Source organism: Ctenocephalides felis, unplaced genomic scaffold, assembly GCF_003426905.1.
Source record: "Ctenocephalides felis isolate EL2017-DRISC unplaced genomic scaffold, ASM342690v1 CF-g0.4_SCAFFOLD_01886, whole genome shotgun sequence".
In the NCBI taxonomy this organism is placed as follows: domain Eukaryota; kingdom Metazoa; phylum Arthropoda; class Insecta; order Siphonaptera; family Pulicidae; genus Ctenocephalides; species Ctenocephalides felis.
In genome coordinates this window covers 62,405,057-62,424,579 of record NW_020538040.1, presented here as the reverse complement: position 1 = coordinate 62,424,579, position 19,523 = coordinate 62,405,057, and the positions used below count along the sequence as shown (strand labels likewise).

Sequence of the window (19,523 nt, the reverse complement as noted above, 5' to 3'; positions counted from 1 at the left end):
GTAAATAAACATAAAGAAAACAAACTCATATATTTTTAACTTTGAACATACCAGTGCAAGTTAAAACATTTTAATAAATATTCATATTTTTATAAAAAGGTTTAAACCTTCATGTATTCAATTAATTAATTTAACAATGTGAATAATTTACATATATGACAAATGGGATCCCACAAAAATTCTCGTATCTCCTTTTTTTATATACACTTCATTTTTGTCACAATCAACATCAAAGATGTCAGTGGATGATAATTTCTCTTTGTCTTGCTTAATATTATCTATTGATGGTAGTTTTCTACTACCCACCAATGGGTCCTTGAACATCCACAGATCAATTTTTGTCTTGATGTTCTCAAGTCTATGTATTCTATCTAAAACCTTTTGTACAGTATCTCCATGTTTTATTAAGATGTTGCAAGTGAAATAGCCAGATCCTTGAACAGGATTTACAATTGACATCATAACTCCTGGTTTTGAATTAAATGACATATATGGTGCACCAGGGCAACACTCCTCTTTTGTTTTCTCTGGGCACAGATCATCATCAGTATATTTTATGTCTATATGTTCCAAATCAAGTGTGTTACACAAATAATCATGTGCTCCATTTAGAACATTAAACTCATCAAAATCACTAGTTACATTCAGCGCTGCTGATCCTTTCTTTTCAACTTTCTCTTTTACCATTTGCACAAAAGGCATTACTTTTTTCATATGTTTTTTAAGAATGTCAATAGACCCGAGAGCTACAGATATTGTTTTATTATCTGGAAGTTCTTGTTTCTTTTGATACATTTCATTTAAGGTTGACAATACAGCATGTTGCCATGGCGGGAAAGATTTAGCAATCCAAATAATTCCTTCATTTGGTTTTTTATGAGCATTTACTACATTGTCTTTACTTTTGGATTTTGCAGATGCTATATTATGGTTCTTATAAAACATTCGGAATGAATGTGCACACTCCATCAAATAGGAAGATGCATTTAGAATAACTTCATCGACTTCACCAGCTTCAGGCCAATTAGAATCAAGAATGGTGCTTGGTTTATCCAATAAATTCCAAACATGCTCTGATACATGAGGACATATTGGGCTAATGATTAATACTTGAACTTCAATGAAGCGAAGTACAAGATCTTTATGCATTCCACCTTCATACATAGTCATTTCCCTATATTTATCACGAGCTGCTTGCAGTTCATAAAAACCTGTTCTTAATGCTTCTTTATATAGCATTTTCTTATAATACATATCAGTTTCTTTGATTTTTAAATTCATTTCACTAATGAAAACTTTATCATGAAAAGAATTTGTTGACCCAAACCTCAAAGAATTTAAGTTAGCTTTTATTTCTTTAACCCATTCGATAAACGTAAATAATCTTAAAATTCCAGCATCAGCTGTAGCTTCAACAAAATTGGCATCTTCAATAGAATCTCCAGAATCTGCAAGGCACAATCTCAATCCATCAGCACTGAATTTTTGAACAGCTTCTGATAATGTCAAAAAATTACCTTCGGATTTGGACATCTTTGCAGAGTTGAGCAGCAAATGACCATTTGCACGAATTCCCTGTGGCCATAATTCAGGATTGTTTGGCCACATAGCACAATGGTTAAAAATGAAAAATGTTAAATGATTCTGAATGAGATCTTTACCAGAAACTCTCAAGTCAACTGGATACCAATATTGAAATTCCCTTCTTAATTTTTGCAAATGTACAAGTGGAATCGTAGTATTTTGAGGAATTGGAGCCTCTGAAAAGAAAATGTAATCCCAAACTTCAGATGTCATCTGTTCTGCTAATATATTTAGAGGACTTGGAGTCTCTCCTTTGAAAGAGCCACCTTGCAACAGATGAACAACAGTATAAAAGGCCATATAAATTGTTGAGTCAGAAAGTGATTCAATGAGCCATTGTTCATCCCATGGTAGCTTAGTGCCTAAACCATAAGTCCTTGAACAAGCATATTCATGCAGCCAATTTAAACAAAATGTGAAATTCTTTTTTACTTCATCATGATATGTATTAATATTAGCAAGAGCTTCATGTGCCTGTGCTTTCCAACATTTTTCACCATAATCTAAATACCATTGATCGCAAAGGGCAATCACGCATTCGTCTCCTGATCGTGAGATTATAGGCTTTTCAGGCTCATAATATATTACTGCATCTCCATTTTCAATTATTTTAGCTTGAATATTCTTTTTTACATCCTGTATTTTTTGTCCTTTATATTCCCCTACTTCTAAAATACCATCATAAAAACCTTTCAAATATACAAGTTCTTTAGCTTCTAGTAATTTAACTTTGTCATTTTGGCTTTGAATTTTTAACTTCTCACATACAGTCACGGCACTTAAATTTCCAAAATCCGGTACAGTTATTATGGGTACGGGGCCATAAGGTAGAACCATATGATCTAAAACGTTGTATTTTGCTCGAAAAGCAGGCTTATTCTTTAAATCCATTAAGGCAGCATAATCATCTGGGCTATCTGAAGGAACAGATGTTACAACACCAGTGCCTTTATCTTCGCGAATAGTAAGCATTGGTAATGTATAAATTATATCAAAACTTGTTAATGGAGCTTTAAGACCTATTCCCAATAATTCTTGACCTTTAAATTCACCAAGAACCTCAACAACATTATTCTGTTTCAACATTTCTTGATAAGCCATATTTTTAGCAGATCTCTTTGAACAAATATATAAAGCACCACTTTTTGATTCAACTAACACATAATTTATGTCCGGATGTAGCCAACAATTAGTTTGGCCATACATAGTTTCAGGTCTTAGAGTAGCAGCAACAAAAAATATTTGCTTAGAACTAAATGATTTAAATATGTTTGGTGTATCTATAACTTTCATTTTAATTAAAGTGAACTCCTGAGGACCGACTCCTTCACCTGAACTTCTATCGTGATCCATACAAGGTTGGCCGTCCAAGACAGAGTAAACCGTATATCTTTTACCATAAAGAACTTTTCCTCTCTCCTTAAGATGCAGAAACTGCCACCTAACAAATTGATCGAAATAAGGATTAACATCAGTTGTAATGAATGTTCTACGCCAATCAACATGTAAACCAATACTGCGTAAATCCTGCACCGCCAGAGGTGGAAAATAATCCAACCAATGTTCAGGATTTGCAAACAGTTTTATTTCTTCGTGAGATAATCCAAGCGATTGCATGATTTGCCATTGCCATTTTGATGAACCTGCTTTCGAAACAGCTTTACTCTTCTTACCTTTACTTTTATCTTTTATTGTTATATCAACAATTTCTTCTTTAACTTCTACAGTCTGCGGAAAAACCGGAGGATAGCCAAATTCGGTCATTTCAAACTTCAACTTGTCTGCACAAGCCTTTATTGGCATTCCTGTGCAATGAAAGCCAAATGGGAAAAGTACCCTTTTACCTTTCAATCTATTATAACGAACGGCAAACTCGCATTTCGACAATGAAAATGTGTGACCCAAGTGCAGTCGCCCATTCATGTATGGAAAAGGAAAAGTGCAAAAGAATTTTTCTGTCGGACTATTTCTCGGCTCTTCGGGAGCATCTGTTTCATAAACTTTCTCTTGCTCCCATTTCTCCTGAATTTTTCGTTCAATTTGTTGTAAATATTCGACTTTAAAAGTACCTTTTCGATCCATATTGAAGATTTTGCACAATCGTCAAAAAATAGCGATCTTACGTGTGATGTGCTCAATCCCAAAATCACACCATATCAAGATAACCTCTTTGCAAAATACATGCCGCATTTGTAATAGTTGTCATCTATCGAAGAGGAGTCGTTAAAAATAAATCTAATCCGTTACGCATCTCGAACGGATTAACGGTCTCAAATTTTTGAAGCGCGTAAATTGTTAAAATCAAAAAATGAGTTTACATTATGTCTAGACACATATATTTACATACATTATTTAACCGCGTTAAATTGTTATTTAATTATATTTTTTACAGTTATTTAATTAGTTCAATTGTATTTTATTACATAATATCATTTTGTATATTATACACAACTTTATTTGGTGTATGCCATAGATAAATAAGCATAAATGCAATCGTAATTTAATAATGTTATTATTTTTACCTTAATGATGATAGTAAATTATTTTGACTGAATTGTATCAAATATTATAAATCAATTCATGTTTAAATATGAAATCTTAAATATACTAAAGCTAATGAATTTTGTAATGCGCAAGTTAAATTTGGCGGTCATAAAAAAATCGTCGCAATTTAATGCAAAGATTATAGAGACAGAGACTGTGAACAGAATTTAAAACATGTTGAATTCTCATTGCGCAACTTAGATTATTACATTTTACTTATTTATTTATTTGGTTTCATTCATTAATTTCATATTGATATTAAAGTTGTATTGTTTTATTATGTTTGCTCTATTTATCATTATCAGTAACTATCTTCATGTTTCTAGTACTTATTTATCTACGCTAGTAGGCGGTAGGCACTCAAATATTGTACATGAGAGATTGGTTTTTACTAAAAAAGTATTTGGCGATAATTGTAAGCATTTGGTAATTTGGTGATTTACTACAAAAGCATTTGGTGATAATTGTAAGCATATTGTGCAAGAGAGGTTGGTTTTTACTACAAAAGCATTTGGTGATAATTGTAAGTATATTAATGTTGATCTATTGATTTGTCTATAATTTTGCCACATGATTTTGCCTCTATCTGTCTGAGCTAATTTTAATAATAATAATAAAATGAAGAAAAGTCTTCATTTCGTAATGATACCCACATCCTAATAGGCTCCATTTTACAAATTATATACCAGAATATTGAATACTGAGTGTTTTGGACATATGTAAAGTTCATAAGTTTCTATTTGAATATTTATAGCCAATTTATAGTAAATTGAATATTTATTAAAATATATGTTAGGAATTATTATTTAACAAATATATATTCAAATATCAAAATAGGATAATAAAATTATCCATATAAAACTGGAAAGGCTTAATTTTCATCTATGGCAGTAGCATTATAACCGTTCAGGCCTACGTTCAGGGGTACAGCCGTACAGCGTACAGGTGAACACAGTGCGCGTTAACATAGGTTCTGCATCCATGCTACGGCAACGACGTGAATTTTGACATTTTGGCGATACTGACACATGTTTGGCTATATACATATACATACATTTGTCGTAGATTTAAATTAGAGAAGGTTGGATTGATTTCTGTTTTTGTTACTACTGTTTATGTATTTATTACTTTTTAAACAAAACATGATCGCGGCTTTAAAGTTACAAGTGTGTGAATTTTAATGGTAGTGTTTGATTAATGTTGTATAGACTACGAAATTCGGAAGAAGTGATTTTTATTATTAAAATAATGTCAGTGCTCTTTTTGTGTAGTTAAATTTCTAAGTGAGTATAAAAATGTTTGAATTGGATTTTTTAATAATTTTGCGCATCGTCACATTCAATGTGACATTCGTCCAAGCTAATTTAAGGTTCATCAAATGTCGGCCAAGAGCGTGTATCAATTCTATTTTTACATAATTAGATCACGTTCATCTTTATCGTTAAATTCTCACAGGTTGCTTATATGTCATTAAATTTGCACATTAAAATTGAAGAATTAAATATATCTTAAATTTAATTACTTGCGATGAATGACACAATTTAGTTGAATTTTAGTGTTTAACATATAGATATCAAAAAATAATTTAAACAATAAAAAAGTAGATCATAACCTAGAAATTATTGCGAAACTAATTTCTAATGATATTGTTAAAAACAAAAAACACACTGTTTATTTATAAAGTATACAGTGGAAATCTAAAATTAAAATTGAATCTTTTTGAGGTATTTGCATGTACACAAAATTGAACTAATTTAGATGTTTAATGAAAATTGACTATTAAATTTGATTTGCCCATTAACATTTTTTGGAAATCCACCATTTATTTGCTGTATTGTGCACTTATGTCAATTTTTTTAAATATGTTTTTTTGGTACTTTTGAAATACAACCTGTTGCTTGATGCATATACATGGTTTTATATTCAATGTCCAGTCTTTTTTTTGTAATTTTATTTCATTTTTTTTTCTTAAGCAATAACTTATACTTACTTGAAAAGATTATCTAATGATAAATCAAACTATGTTTTTTATTTAAAATTTTTGCAGAATAGAAAACATTTTTAACTTATTTCATAAGGTTTACAAAAAATTAATCATTGAATCTGTATAAAAATTAATAGTTGAAAATTTATATTTATTTAAAAATTGATATTTAAGTGTTAATATGTAAATTACAGTGATTCGAGTATTCTTAATTATTTCTTGTGAGAGGTTGTGAACATAGTGTTTAATTCCTTTTTTACTTTATTTATTAAAATAAGTTGCTGAATTAAAAGTTTATATTATAATAGATAAACTCAACCAGCTTAAACTGAAATTAATCGATGCCAACGTATTACTGCCATCAAAATGAGTGAAAAAAATAAACCAAGTTTAAAGCCATCTGGAATCAAGCCGCCAAGTAAAAGTATAGTTCAAAAGACAGGTTTAGAGAAATCTGTGACTGCAACTAAAGTATCGCAAGGTAATGTGGTGCCTTCATCACTGAAAGAGCCTTCTAAATCAGAACCGGGTACAGATTCTGGTTCTTCTGGAGATCAATTGATGCCACATGGGAAACTTACACCGAATATAGGTGAGTGAATTAGTGGATTAGTTATTTAGGTTTTAGAATCTCGTTTGTGATATGAATAATTAAATACATAATCATTATTAATATTGCTTCAACTGTACGAACAATATATCTCACATTCAAGAATTAAACTCATAACACAAAACAGCATTAGAGTGTAGTATTGTTTTCTCTTTTTTCAATATTATATGCCCTATGAGCTGTGTTGATGATACCTTTAAGTATGTAAATTTTTAGAAGGCAAACTAAAGGTCTATCTTTATTCGATATGTTTATATTATTAGAATTTCAATAATACTAAAGATATATAATTTAATGCAGATGCAGAAGATATATAATGTCGTGGTAGGGCAAATTCATTTGGAAACATACTTCGAGTGTAATTTAAATCAACATTTTTTAGAGGATTATTGAGATTGTATAATTCTGAATTTGATTTCGAACAAAGTCTAGTAATCGGGCATAACATCAACTATGTTTCGGATATAATTCTTGTATAGTCTTTATTCAGAGGAAACTAAAAATAAAATTAAAACTAAAACAATTGAATTGGAGTGAAAAGAAAAAAAATATAAAAAGAGTAAATAGTACTTACATTAGTTAATCTTAGTGTTAAATTAGAAGATTTTAATAATAATGTAATATAAAAATTAAACTTGTAATTAAACAATATTTTACAAAATACTAATTTAAAAAAATCACAAATAGGTAGTGTGTAATATATGTATTGTTCATAGTCTGGTTGAAGATATCATGGAAAAAGGACTTTTTAAAAATATTTTTACCAAGATTCTACACATGTGTGGAATGAATTGCGAATACTTTGCGCGACCTTTTTATTGTTTTCTGAGAAATTCCAAATTTGCTATCTAAATAAAAGAGATTTGTATCACACAGCGTGTTAAGTTCATCCCGTCTTATTATTGTAAATAGTTAAAAAAGAACCTCTGTAATTCTTCGTTTGAATAAATTTTGTTCGAACTGTAGTACAGTCGGGTTAGAAAAGTCTATATTGTGTTTTAAAGTATTAATGTGGTTCGCAAGCATAGTTTTAAATTGTCTGGGATTTTTTGAATTATTATGTTGCTGTAAACGTTCAATTAAGTTCTGGCTTGTTTCTCATATGTAAATCAGATAACAGTCTAGTAATTTATTTGACAGTCGAGATTTCTAAGTCATTTAATATCGAAAGGGGTTTTTGATTTGGTAAAAATAGTACTAGTCATTGTACTAAAATTGTTTACAAGTCGGAGTCCAGATTTATAATAAAGTTTTTTCCAAGGAAGATACAATTCTTTAATGTATGGCAAACATATTACACCAGAGTGAATCTCTGAGTCAGGTAAATCTTTATTTATTGTGGAAAATGTCAATTTTATTCTAAAGGTATGTGCGTCTGTTACTAGTTACGGAGTTTACAAGTTTTAAGGGATAGAAGTTATCTGTTAGAATTTTTGTAACTAAATTTATGTTGTTGTCACAAAATGTTTAGTCCGATAGAAGTATTGTGTGTGTCAGATTTATTATAGTACCTATTTTTCATTTTGAGTGGATGATAAGAAAAATAGTTTAGGTAATGGCCTGAGTTAGTTGGTTTTTGATACCAATTTGTTATTAGTTTGTTATAAGTTTTGTCTAATCTCCAATTCCACTGTAAATTTTAATTTTGTATTGACGTTATTAAATTGATCAATTATTATAGGGACACACGTGATAATGTCATCTACACAAAGGTAATAAAAAATATGTTTATTGTAATTTGTAAAAATTGTATTTTCTTGAAGTTGTAAAGATATTCCTGCTAGAGATGGACTTGCTGGGGACCCCATTGGCGCCCCAAAAATTTGATAATAGAAAGAACCATTGAATTCAAAATAAGTGTTTGAGACAATGAACTTGACGGTTTATCTGAACCAGAGATAAAGAAGTCAAAGGCAAAATTTCATCTCATCGGGTCGTTACAGCATCTAAAATAAGGTTCTGGTACATTAGTAAAAAGTGAAACTATGTCTAAGCTAATTAGTTTGTAGTTGTCCGGTATATAATTTATCTTGAGTTTTAAGTCAGTAACGAGTTTATAAGATTTTTTTATGTAGTGTGGTGATAGTTTTGTTATTGTAGTTATAATGTTACTTTTGTATTTTGAGAGTTTAAATAGAGGGGTATTAATGTCTGAAACTATTGGTCTAAAAGGCAAATTATTTTTGTGGATTTTGGATAGCCGTAAAGTCTGGGAAAATATGGGTGTAAGTTTTTTAGGTCAGAAGTTGTCTCTTTAGCTAGTTGTTTGTTTGCTGTAATTTTGTCTAAATATTTATGGCACGTACGATTTATGTAGTCAGTTGGATCATTATTGGTAATTTTGTAAGTGTTAGTGTCAATTTATATAGTTTTAGATATTTTATTTATATAGTCTTGTTTGTCTATGATAACAGTGATGTTGCCTTTATCCGCTGTATCCGGACGATTTTTGAGAAATCTTTTGCAATCCTCTAGGTCTCTAAAAATATTATCGTGGTTTGTATTTTTGGTATTAAAGGAAGTAATTTGTGAGATGATTTTTTTACAAAAAAGATTTCTGGTGTGAATTTTAGTTTTCGGATCCTTGGTTTGTTGTAAACCATATTCTAAGTTACTGAGCAATTTAATAAAGTTAAAATTACGGTAGTTAACAGGAACTGAAAAATTAGGTCCTAAAGCGAAAGGCAGACTTTTGTACATATGTCAGATTTTTCTTTTTGTATTTTATACTTGTGTTATGTTAAACTCGAATATTTTTCTTTTGTAACTTTTGTAGTTGTATAGCCAATGAAGAAGAATCAAATTGGTACTCATAAAATTTTCCTTAAGAAACAAAATATAGTTTTTTTTATCTCTATATGTGGATGAATGCCTTATCTCTATATCTGGATGAATATATATATATATATATATATATATATATATATATATATATATATATATATATAAGCGAGAGGTTTTTCTTCAGTTGGTGAAATAATATGATAAAATTGTTCTTGGGCATCCACCCAGTAATTAAAAACAGTTTTATTGAAAGAAATGTTTTATTAAGAAAACATACGTTTCTTAATTTAAGTTTTATTAAGAAAACATATGTGTATATATGTATGTATATATGTGTTTGCATATATTTTGTACATTTATATGTGTTGCATGTGTTTACATATATGTGTATGTGTATGTGTATACATATATGCATTTATTGTTTTGCGTTTATATATACATATATATGTTATATTAATTTTTTATTGTAACTATTATCGTTCCATAACTATTATCGTTTTTCTGTTAGTATCTATACTTTTTCTTAATAATTTTCTCTTCATTCACATTTTTTGGATTTGATTATGGATGTCTTACACATGTATATATTTTTACTATGTTCCTACTGCGCATGATCGTTGAGAAAATCTTCCTAATATGAAACCACTAAAATTCTCTCTATCCCGTTCTCTCACCAATGACGATACAGTTTCCACTATTTTCCGCAAACACTTACGCACACATTTTACTCTCGTACACACTCGTAATACAATTTCCAAACTAACAACATGTTTGTTTGGAATAAGCTTCTTTATAATAAAATATATCATTTATTTTAATTTCACATTTTTTTAAATTTTTCATAACTCGACGTTTCATCAATTTTTTATTTCACATTTATTTATTTTTTCGTGCAATTTTGTGTCTTTGTGTTGTTTTTCAAAATTTATTTGTATGGTGAGTTTCTTTACATTTGTTTATTTTACCGTTGTTTTTCATATATACTTTTCATATACATTGTTTTACTTATTTTTGGTTGTTATGTATTTTTTATATTGTTTTAATTTGTAACCCTGAATTATTTAATTAAAGCACTGAAGATGGGTCAAATCAAGACCCGAAACGTATGTTCTTAAAATAAAAACATTTTTCATTAAAACTGTTTTTTAATTACTGGATGGATGCCCAAGAAACAATTTCATTATATTATTTCAGGATCTGAAGAAAAACCTCTCGCATTATATATATATATATATATATATATATATATATATATATATATTAATTGTTTAATATGAACAAAACAGCACTCAGATTTTTTTATCACAACTTTATTTTATTATTACAAACGTTTCGAGACTAAGGTGTGCCTCATCATCAGTGTAATTACAATAACAGTTATTTATTACTAAACATTCTTTTTAATATTTTATTTAAAACTAAATTTGGACTTTTTAATATAAAGTTTAAAGTTTTAAATAAAATATTAAAAAGAATGTTTAGTAATAAATAACTGTTATTGAAATTACACTGATGATGAGGCACACCTTAGTCTCGAAACGTTTGTAATAATAAAATAAAGTTGTGATAAAAAAATCTGAGTGCTGTTTTGTTCATATTAAACAATTAATATTCGTTCCACTCATATCATAAAATTCTATATATATATATATATATATATATTTTTTTTTTTTTGAATAGTCTTGAATTTGATGTTGATATATATGTTTAATTTGAGTTTAATATTCGGACGTAACATCAATAAAAATGGTAACATCAATAAAAAACTATTTTTATTGATGTTACGCCCGAATATTAAACTCAAATTAAACATATATATATATATATATATATATATATATATATACATATATATCAAATAGTTTCAATTAATGGATGGTCGCTATATATATATATATATATATATATATATATATATATATATATAAATTGAGTTTTTTTCAGATGGTGAAATATTATATAGTCTAGTATAGGTATAATATTATAGTCTCCTATGTTAATTTCATATAAAAAATGTTTGCCTACTGATTTACCTAGACAATATTAGAATACGATGTGTTCATGCTACTGATTACAGATTACATTCAAAAGCTATATTTTCCATATCCTTACTTCGTAATTTTTCCGCCGGCCAAAGCGCCACTAAAACTTTTCTATCTCAGTCTTTCAACCAATAAGGAAACACCTCTTCGAGCTTCCTTATCTATACATAAAAACGCAGTTCATTAGTAAAATTTTTTCCAAACATATAACACGTTCTTTTTTTAAAACCTTTTCATTTATTATATTTTAATTTAATAGTTTTTAAAATTCGTGCTTTAAAAATTATATAGTAATTGGTGCATTGTATTTTCGTTTTTTGTTTTTGCTTCAAATTATTTGCATGGTGAGTTATTACATATTATTCTATTATTTTAGTTGTATCATACCTTTATATACAAGAACATATTTTAGTCTTATAATAATTTTTTTGTTTAGATATTGTTAGAATATTGTTTAGATTTTTTAAGTTAATTCACATTTTTTTATTTATATCTTTATAGTATGTTTATAGTATTTTTAACTTGTAACTCTGTAATCCTTTAATGTAGCACTAAAGATGAGTCAAATCAGGATCCGAAATGTTTGACAATAAAACATTTTACTTCAAATAGTTTCAATTAATGGATGGTCGCTCACTGTTCTCTTCTTCGCATATTTTTTCATGTTTCATAAAGTCTCCTAAGTTAATACTCAAACAAAAAATGTTTGCCGGTTTGATTACAGCTTAAATCCAAAAGCTACATTTTGAATATCCTTACGTCGTAATTTTTCCGCCAGCCAAAGCGCCACTAAAACTTCTCTATCTCAGTCTTTCAACCAATAACAAAATAGCTCTTCTAGTTTCCCTTATCCTTACATAGAAACACAATTCACTAGTAAAACTTTTCCCAAACATATAACATGTCTCGATGAGAAGAGTTCTTTTTTCTTAAACCTTTTCATTTATTTTAATTTAATTTAATATTTTTTTAAAATTTGTGCTTTGAAAATTGTATAGTAATTGGTGCATTATATTTTCCGTGTTTTTTCTTTTTTCTTCAAATTATTTATATGGTGAGTTATTGCATATTTTTCAATTATTTTAGTTTCCTTACCTTTATATACAAAAACATATTTTAATCTTATAATGAATATTTTTACCATATTGTTTAGATTTATTAAGTTAATTCACTTTTTTTTTTACTTATTCGTATTCTTATTGTATTTTTAACTTTTAACTTTGTAATCCTTTAATGTAGCATTGAAGATGGGTCAAGTCAGGACCCTAAACGTTTGATAATAACATTTTACTGCAATAAAATAGTTTTAATTAATGGATGGACGCCCAAAAACAACTTGTATATATATTTATAATATATACATTACATGTTAAAGTTGTCCAACTTTAAAAACGTCATGGCACGTTTTTAGAATTTTTGTGGAGTTTATTACATTTTTACATTTTACATTTTAATACTTAACTCTAGCATAAAATATATTGGATTTTTATGTCATTTTAAGATAAATGTTCTAGAATTAAAATTGTTAATTTTTATTAGCAAGTTATTATATTTTTTATATACATTGATACTCAAAGTATATCTGAAATAAACTCAAACTGCGTGATCAATTCTTTATACCAGATGGAACACAATTCTTCTTCTATTGGCCAAAGCTTGCTGCTTCTGGGCGATTGCTTTCTTCAGGCGGTTCAATTATTGACCGTACAGTTTCGAGTTTAAGGTTTTGCCATAAGAGAGCAGCTCACAGTAGATAATTTTCTGCCAATCCCACTAATTTTCAATCCTGGCTTAGCCACCATTTCCGCTGACACACCACGATTCGATTTCGACAGGTTTTGCTTTACGTTGTCTTTAAGTGATCCACTTTTCATCACCAGTAACCAACCGCTTAAGGGGCCGTTCAAGTATTACGTAAGCACTATAGGGGGGCGTGGGGGTTGTTGATTTGCTTATTTTGGGTTGACATGGGGGGGGGGCAGGGGAGTCTGGATGATGATTACGTCATAGTTAGTATTTTTATGTTTTTACATTAATTGCAAAATGTTTACGTAAGCATGGGGGTAGGGGGTAAGAGCTTTGCTTACTTTTGCTGACAAGGGGGGTGGGGGGGTAAATAATTGTAATAAATCTGCTTACGTAATACTTGAATGATCCCTTAAAGAAATGGGGCGAGTATACAGCCATTGCTGGATCAATCCGGGCTTAGGGCGGCAGAATTTTGAGGGCGGCAAATTTTTCAGAATGTCAAAACTTTGAATCTGAAAAGTTGTCATGCTACTATATTTCAAGGATCGATCTCGATGTGTTTATAAATTTACTGATAATTAACTTCCCGAAGGAGAAGTTTATGTTTTCATCAAAAAATCCGATTAGCTAATTTTGTTTTCTCGACGTTTCAAGCCATTTTGAATCGAATGAGACCAAATTTGGAAAAAAGTTTGTGTGTGTGTGTATGTGAACAGATTTTTTGCCGTAAATCGACGTTTTCTCGAAAACGGCTGGGCCGATCTCAAAAATTTAAAAGCCATTCGATGTATCTAGACGAGGACTATCGTTTGTCAGTTTTGTGGGACGATCGGCCGAAACGTTTCTTTATAAATAGCAGAAAAGTGAAAAAAAATTCGTCCATGTTTTAGCCCGCAATTCTGAACCTATTATGAAAATTAAAAAACAGTTCGAAAGATATTGATTGGGAATTGTGCTGATTAGTTTTTGGTAAAGATCGGCCGGGCCGTTTTCTTGTAATAAAGTGTTAAAAAAATTTTTTCGACGGTAGATACTATATTCTTCTAGATCATACTAAAATATTACGGCCCTACGACAATTGGTTTAACTTTGAAAATTCGCCAAAGTTTGCAAGGTATCGTTTTTTTGGCATTTGTCAAAATTAGACCTTTCATCGACGTTTTCTCAAAAACGCCTGAACCGATTTCAGAAATTTAAAAGCCATTTGATGTATTTCGATGAAGACTATCGTTCTATATAAGTTTTGTGCGACGATCTGCCAAGCCGTTTCTTTGTAATTTGAAAAAAAAAACTGTTAAACTTTTCGTCCACATTTAAGCTCATCCTACCGAACCGATTTTAAAAAATGAAAAACTGTTCGAAAGATATTAATTGGGAATGGTACTGATTAGTTTTAGATGAAAATCTACCGAGCCGTTTTCTTGTAATTAACTGTTGAAACAAAAATTTAAGCCGATTTTTATGGATTTTTTTTAGCGGTATATATCATGGTCTTATAGAACTTACTGTAATATTACAACCTTACGACAAATAGTTTAATTTTAAAAAATCATCAAAGTTTGAGAAAATGAGTAGTTTTTTGACGTTAGCTAAAATTAAAATTAGACGATTTGCTTGGTATAACAATATAGTACTTGGTCTTAATAAACATACTAAACCATTAAAATCCTACGGAGACTGGTTCAAATATAATAATTGTTGATATTTGAATAGTTGCTTTTTGAAAATACTCCGAGTTAACGTGTTCGTTCGATTTCAATTATGTGTAATAAATCCACTCATAAATTAATTCATTTTTTATTGATTAAGTCGATTATTTACACATATCGGGAAGTTCATGTAATCAATGAAATCTAAACATTACGATTTTCAATTAATATCTCTCAAACACATTAAAATTATATGAAATTATATTAATCATAGTGCACAGACACGTGTTGGTATGTCCTAAAATTTTAGCTTATTATTAAAAATTTTAATTAGTTTATGTAATTCAAACAACTTCCGTAGTTTTGCTTAGTGCATGAACTTTATCGCTATGTTAAATTTTATGAGGACGACCCGGCTGATCTTCACTAAAACTTAATCGGCACGATTCCCAAGCAATATCTTTCAAACGGTTTTTGAATTTTCAAAATCAATTGAGGATTGCTAAAACGTGGATGAAAATTTTATGCTATTCACAAAGAAACATACTTTTTCCAAATTTGGTCTCATTCGATTCAGAATGGCTTGAAACGTCGAGAAAACATAAAATTAGCAAATTGGAATTATGGGCGAATACATAAACTTCTCTCTTGAGAAGTTAATAATAGTCAGCCCTATTAGATAAATTAGTAATATAAAAATAAAGAAGTAATCAAATATAGATGGAACAACAGTTGGGTTATCGTATACAAAAATGCGACATAAGCAGAATATTCAGGGCGTAAGGTTCTGATTGCTATGTGCACTATTTGCTTTTGCATCTTCGAAACGGCTGAACCAGCTTTATTAGCCGAAAACTAATCAAAACGTCTTCGTGTCAATGGGAATCGAACCATGCACACGTGACACACTGACACACATCCTTTTAAGGTATCCCAAAAAGTTCAGAGAGCCTTGAAACGTGAAGATAAGAAAAAAATATCATTTTCGATTCTTTTGCGATTATTATAACTTGCCTTACGCGAAGTTAGAAATTATATCTAAATAATTTAATAATCAAAAATTAAACAAATTTCTATTAAAAAGGGGCGCCTAAACAGATAGGGTCTAAGGTGACGTAAAGCTCAATCCGCCACTGTATACAGCCTTTTTCAAATGGTGATAAACGATTTTATGTTCAATCTTACCTTTCTACCGCCGCCTGGTAGAACCCGTACGTATTTATAAAACGCGAGATATAGATAATTAAAGCCCAAAATAATGGATTTCTTTTTTTTAACTTTCCGTAGGGTAGTTATAGTAATTGGCCGAAAATCGAAAATGGAAATTTTTGCATTTCTCCACGTTTTGAAGGTTTCTGATCATTTTGGCATACCTCAGAAAAAATGGATGTGTGTATTTTGTATGTCCGCATTTTTTCTTTCACGTTTTCGGGCGCACGCATCAACTGATTTGAATGGTTCAAAAAATATTGGATTCCTATTGATAGGGAGATGTGCTGATTAGTTTTTGGCAAAGGCAGGTCCAGCCGTTACGGATATAAAGAGCAAAGGGTGCAGAAAATAAAAATCGAGTTTTCGAGAGAACGGAGCATCCGATTTGAATGATCTCAAAAACATTCAATTTGTAATGATTGGGAGAAGTGGTGATTAGTTTTTGGTAAAGGCAGGTATAACCATATCGAAGATATAATGCTAAATGTACAAAAAATGGCAGTTTTTGAGAGAAATATGCATCCGATTTGAACGATTCAAAAAACTTTCTGCTTGTGTTGACGAAAGAATTGCTTGTTTTTTGAATATCGAAAATAATTCAGATTTCAATTTTAATTCTGGTTAAAGTTCTAAAGCTCACTTATATACTTTATGTGAATAATTTTAACTTTGTGATTCAGTTTATATAATTATTATAAATATTAGCCGATATTACAGAATTTATAATAAACTATTTGAAAACATTTAATATTCCTCGAACATTACGGTACGGGAAGTTCCAGCAATTTACTTTAAGGCACGATGCCATACATCACTAATTTTTCTTTATCTAATATATAAGTATGTAATTCAACATTTGTGCACTGATTAAAATTATTAAGGTGCGCCTTGCTAAACTGAAAATTCATTAAAAGTTGGAATAATGGGGCACGCTTTTAATATACATTTGCTAAACTGAAAATTCATTAAAAGTTGGAATAATGGGGCACGCTTTTAATATACATAAGAGCTTGTTTGTGAACTGTAATAAATTACAGATATTATAAGTTTGGATGAGACATATAAATTTGAAATTGCATTCATAGTTTCTAGAGCAAGCGAAATTTCTTTCTAAATATGTAATCAGTTAAAATTTTTATCTGAATAGCTAAATCTTAATTTTTATTAAGGCAATTATACGTATCAGGTGTTTTTGATGCTGGTCTTAAAGCAAAATGAAATTCTAGTTTTTTTTTAAATAATAAAAAATGTTTTAAAATCTTAAAATTACGTAATAATGTGTGGAAGCCCTTAGTTTTCAGCTCGTTCTGCTTCTTTTTATAATTGAAGCTATAATAATAATGCAGAACCCGGAAAATTTTATTAATTCAAGTGATAATAATTATATCTACTAAACCAAGAATGAAGAAGTGTTTGATAATGTATTTCCCATTCCACATTCTAAAATATTTTATTATGTTGCATATATACGTTCAGTAATAAACCGTCTCTCATACACTAACGTTCTAAGTTGGTTGTGCAATTTGTTATTATATTATATTACGTATCACTTCATGGAAAGAAATCTAAAAAAATATTCTAGTAGCAAGTGTTTTTATTGGCATCATAATTTTATATTATTTTATTATATTAAACGATAAATTATTTAACACGATGTTGTCCGAAGATTATCAATTGCCTTTTACTTTTAGTTTATTAAAAAGCTATAAATGTAAGTAATTTAATTCTCAAATAAATATAAATTCAATTGTTATGATTTAATTATTCAAATCGTGTGCTGTTCATATATAATGATTCTGTTCAGTTTATAATATATGAATTAGAATTGCTTTTCAAAAAATCGTGACAAAACATTAATAATGCTTGTGAAAAATGAGGTACTAAATACCTCTAAAATAAGGCCTTTAAGCTTTGTAACACGCATAGCAAATTTTTGAAAATTATTAATAGTTATATACTACGTTATTGATTTTGTTCAAAGGAGGTATACAATTTTAAATAGTGCACATAATAAAAACCGTTTTATTAATGGACACTTCGGAACTTCGATAGTTTTTATTAAATTTGATAAAATGTGCCTAAAAGCATTTTTGTTTGTATTTATTTTGAAAAGATATTAATTAGATCGATTTTTTTAATTATTGCCTGTTATCTAAAAATCTGGGATAAAACTATCTATATTATTATTGTTGATTTTAGTTTTCAGCACAGTTTATTATTAGCTTCTGTAGGGGAGCAAGTTACTAAAATGTAAAAAATCAATTAATTGTTTTATTGCTGCATATTTCAAAATTCTCTGATCATTTGACGTTTTTCTTTTCAAATAAAAAACGGAGTGCATATGTAACATGCAAGTATGTATGTATTCATGCATGTATTTATGAATATATGTATATATACAAACATTTCATCTTTACACTAGTATTTGCATTGAAAATTAATTTTATACATTATATATAAGTTATATATTCGCGTTTGTTTTGGTATTAGAGAGAAGGCAGTGTTTCTAGACCAACAAGCTGCCTTATATAGGGCTCGAAGCATTTTATTTGGTTTCCCGGCCAACGCAGAAAATATTTACTCTACGATGGAATATATTGTGTGGGCATAATTAACGCGAAGATTTTAGCAAAATATGTAGTCTTACAAAATACATTTACAATTTTATTATCATATGTATTATTTATGAGCCTACGTCATTTTTATAATTTGGTAGTTATTCACGTATTTGTTATGCGGATTAATATATTCATGCGAAATATTTTTCATTGAATTTAAAAATCGTGGAAGTTTATTGTTCGAGAAATATTCATATATAAATATAAAATATATTATCATGTGAATCACTAAAATATATTATCATGTTTGGTTTACAAGTAACTGTAATATAGACATCTCCTCATAATGCAATTTTCCAGACGCACTTTGTGATACTCATTTATTATTCTAATCGCCTCAAAACTGTTTTTTTTTAAATAAAGCTTAGATTTTTTTATTTTATGCATATGATATGCATGTGAATTAATTATATTTCTACTGTCTATTTTCTATATAATTTAATTTTCCATACCTTTCATTTAGTATCACGGCGACTTAGATACGTTTCAAAGTTTTAAAATTATTTATTGAATTGAAAATAGCTTAATAAAGCGAAAAAAATATATTTTATCGTACGAATGCAAACTACAGATTTCAAATTATAAAGTCGATAAGGTTTTACAAATATGTACAATATTATTTCTCTGGAGCATTACGGCCAAATTCAAATCATGGGAATTATATTCGATCGCCAACATTGTAATAGAAACTCGTGTCATCGACTAAATATTATTTCTGTTGTTCATATGATTTACCACATTCTAGTT

The 19,523-nt window shown here is 29.1% G+C and overlaps 2 protein-coding genes across 6 annotated transcripts in view; one reads left to right on the top strand and one right to left on the bottom strand.

The window, feature by feature from the left end:
* Positions 1-147: 147 nt before the first annotated feature.
* LOC113375178 (leucine--tRNA ligase, cytoplasmic) lies at positions 148-3,779 on the bottom strand. Its single transcript, XM_026615126.1, has one exon. It carries the CDS (start codon positions 3,664-3,666, stop codon positions 148-150), a length of 3,519 nt encoding a protein of 1,172 aa, XP_026470911.1. The 5' UTR covers positions 3,667-3,779.
* A 1,355-nt stretch (positions 3,780-5,134) lies between these two features.
* The window catches only part of LOC113377637 (restin homolog), a 37,691-nt gene continuing 23,302 nt past the window's right edge, over positions 5,135-19,523 (top strand). For 3 of the 5 annotated variants that reach the window (XM_026618015.1, XM_026618014.1, XM_026618011.1), the window contains exons 1-2: positions 5,136-5,411; positions 6,421-6,704. In XM_026618015.1, the coding sequence (XP_026473800.1) occupies positions 6,479-6,704 (226 nt within the window). In that variant the 5' untranslated portion in view covers positions 5,136-5,411; positions 6,421-6,478. Of the gene's footprint in view, positions 5,412-6,420; positions 6,705-17,662; positions 17,870-19,523 lie in introns of those variants that run through there. The other 2 variants (XM_026618012.1, XM_026618016.1) reach the window with 2 other exon arrangements.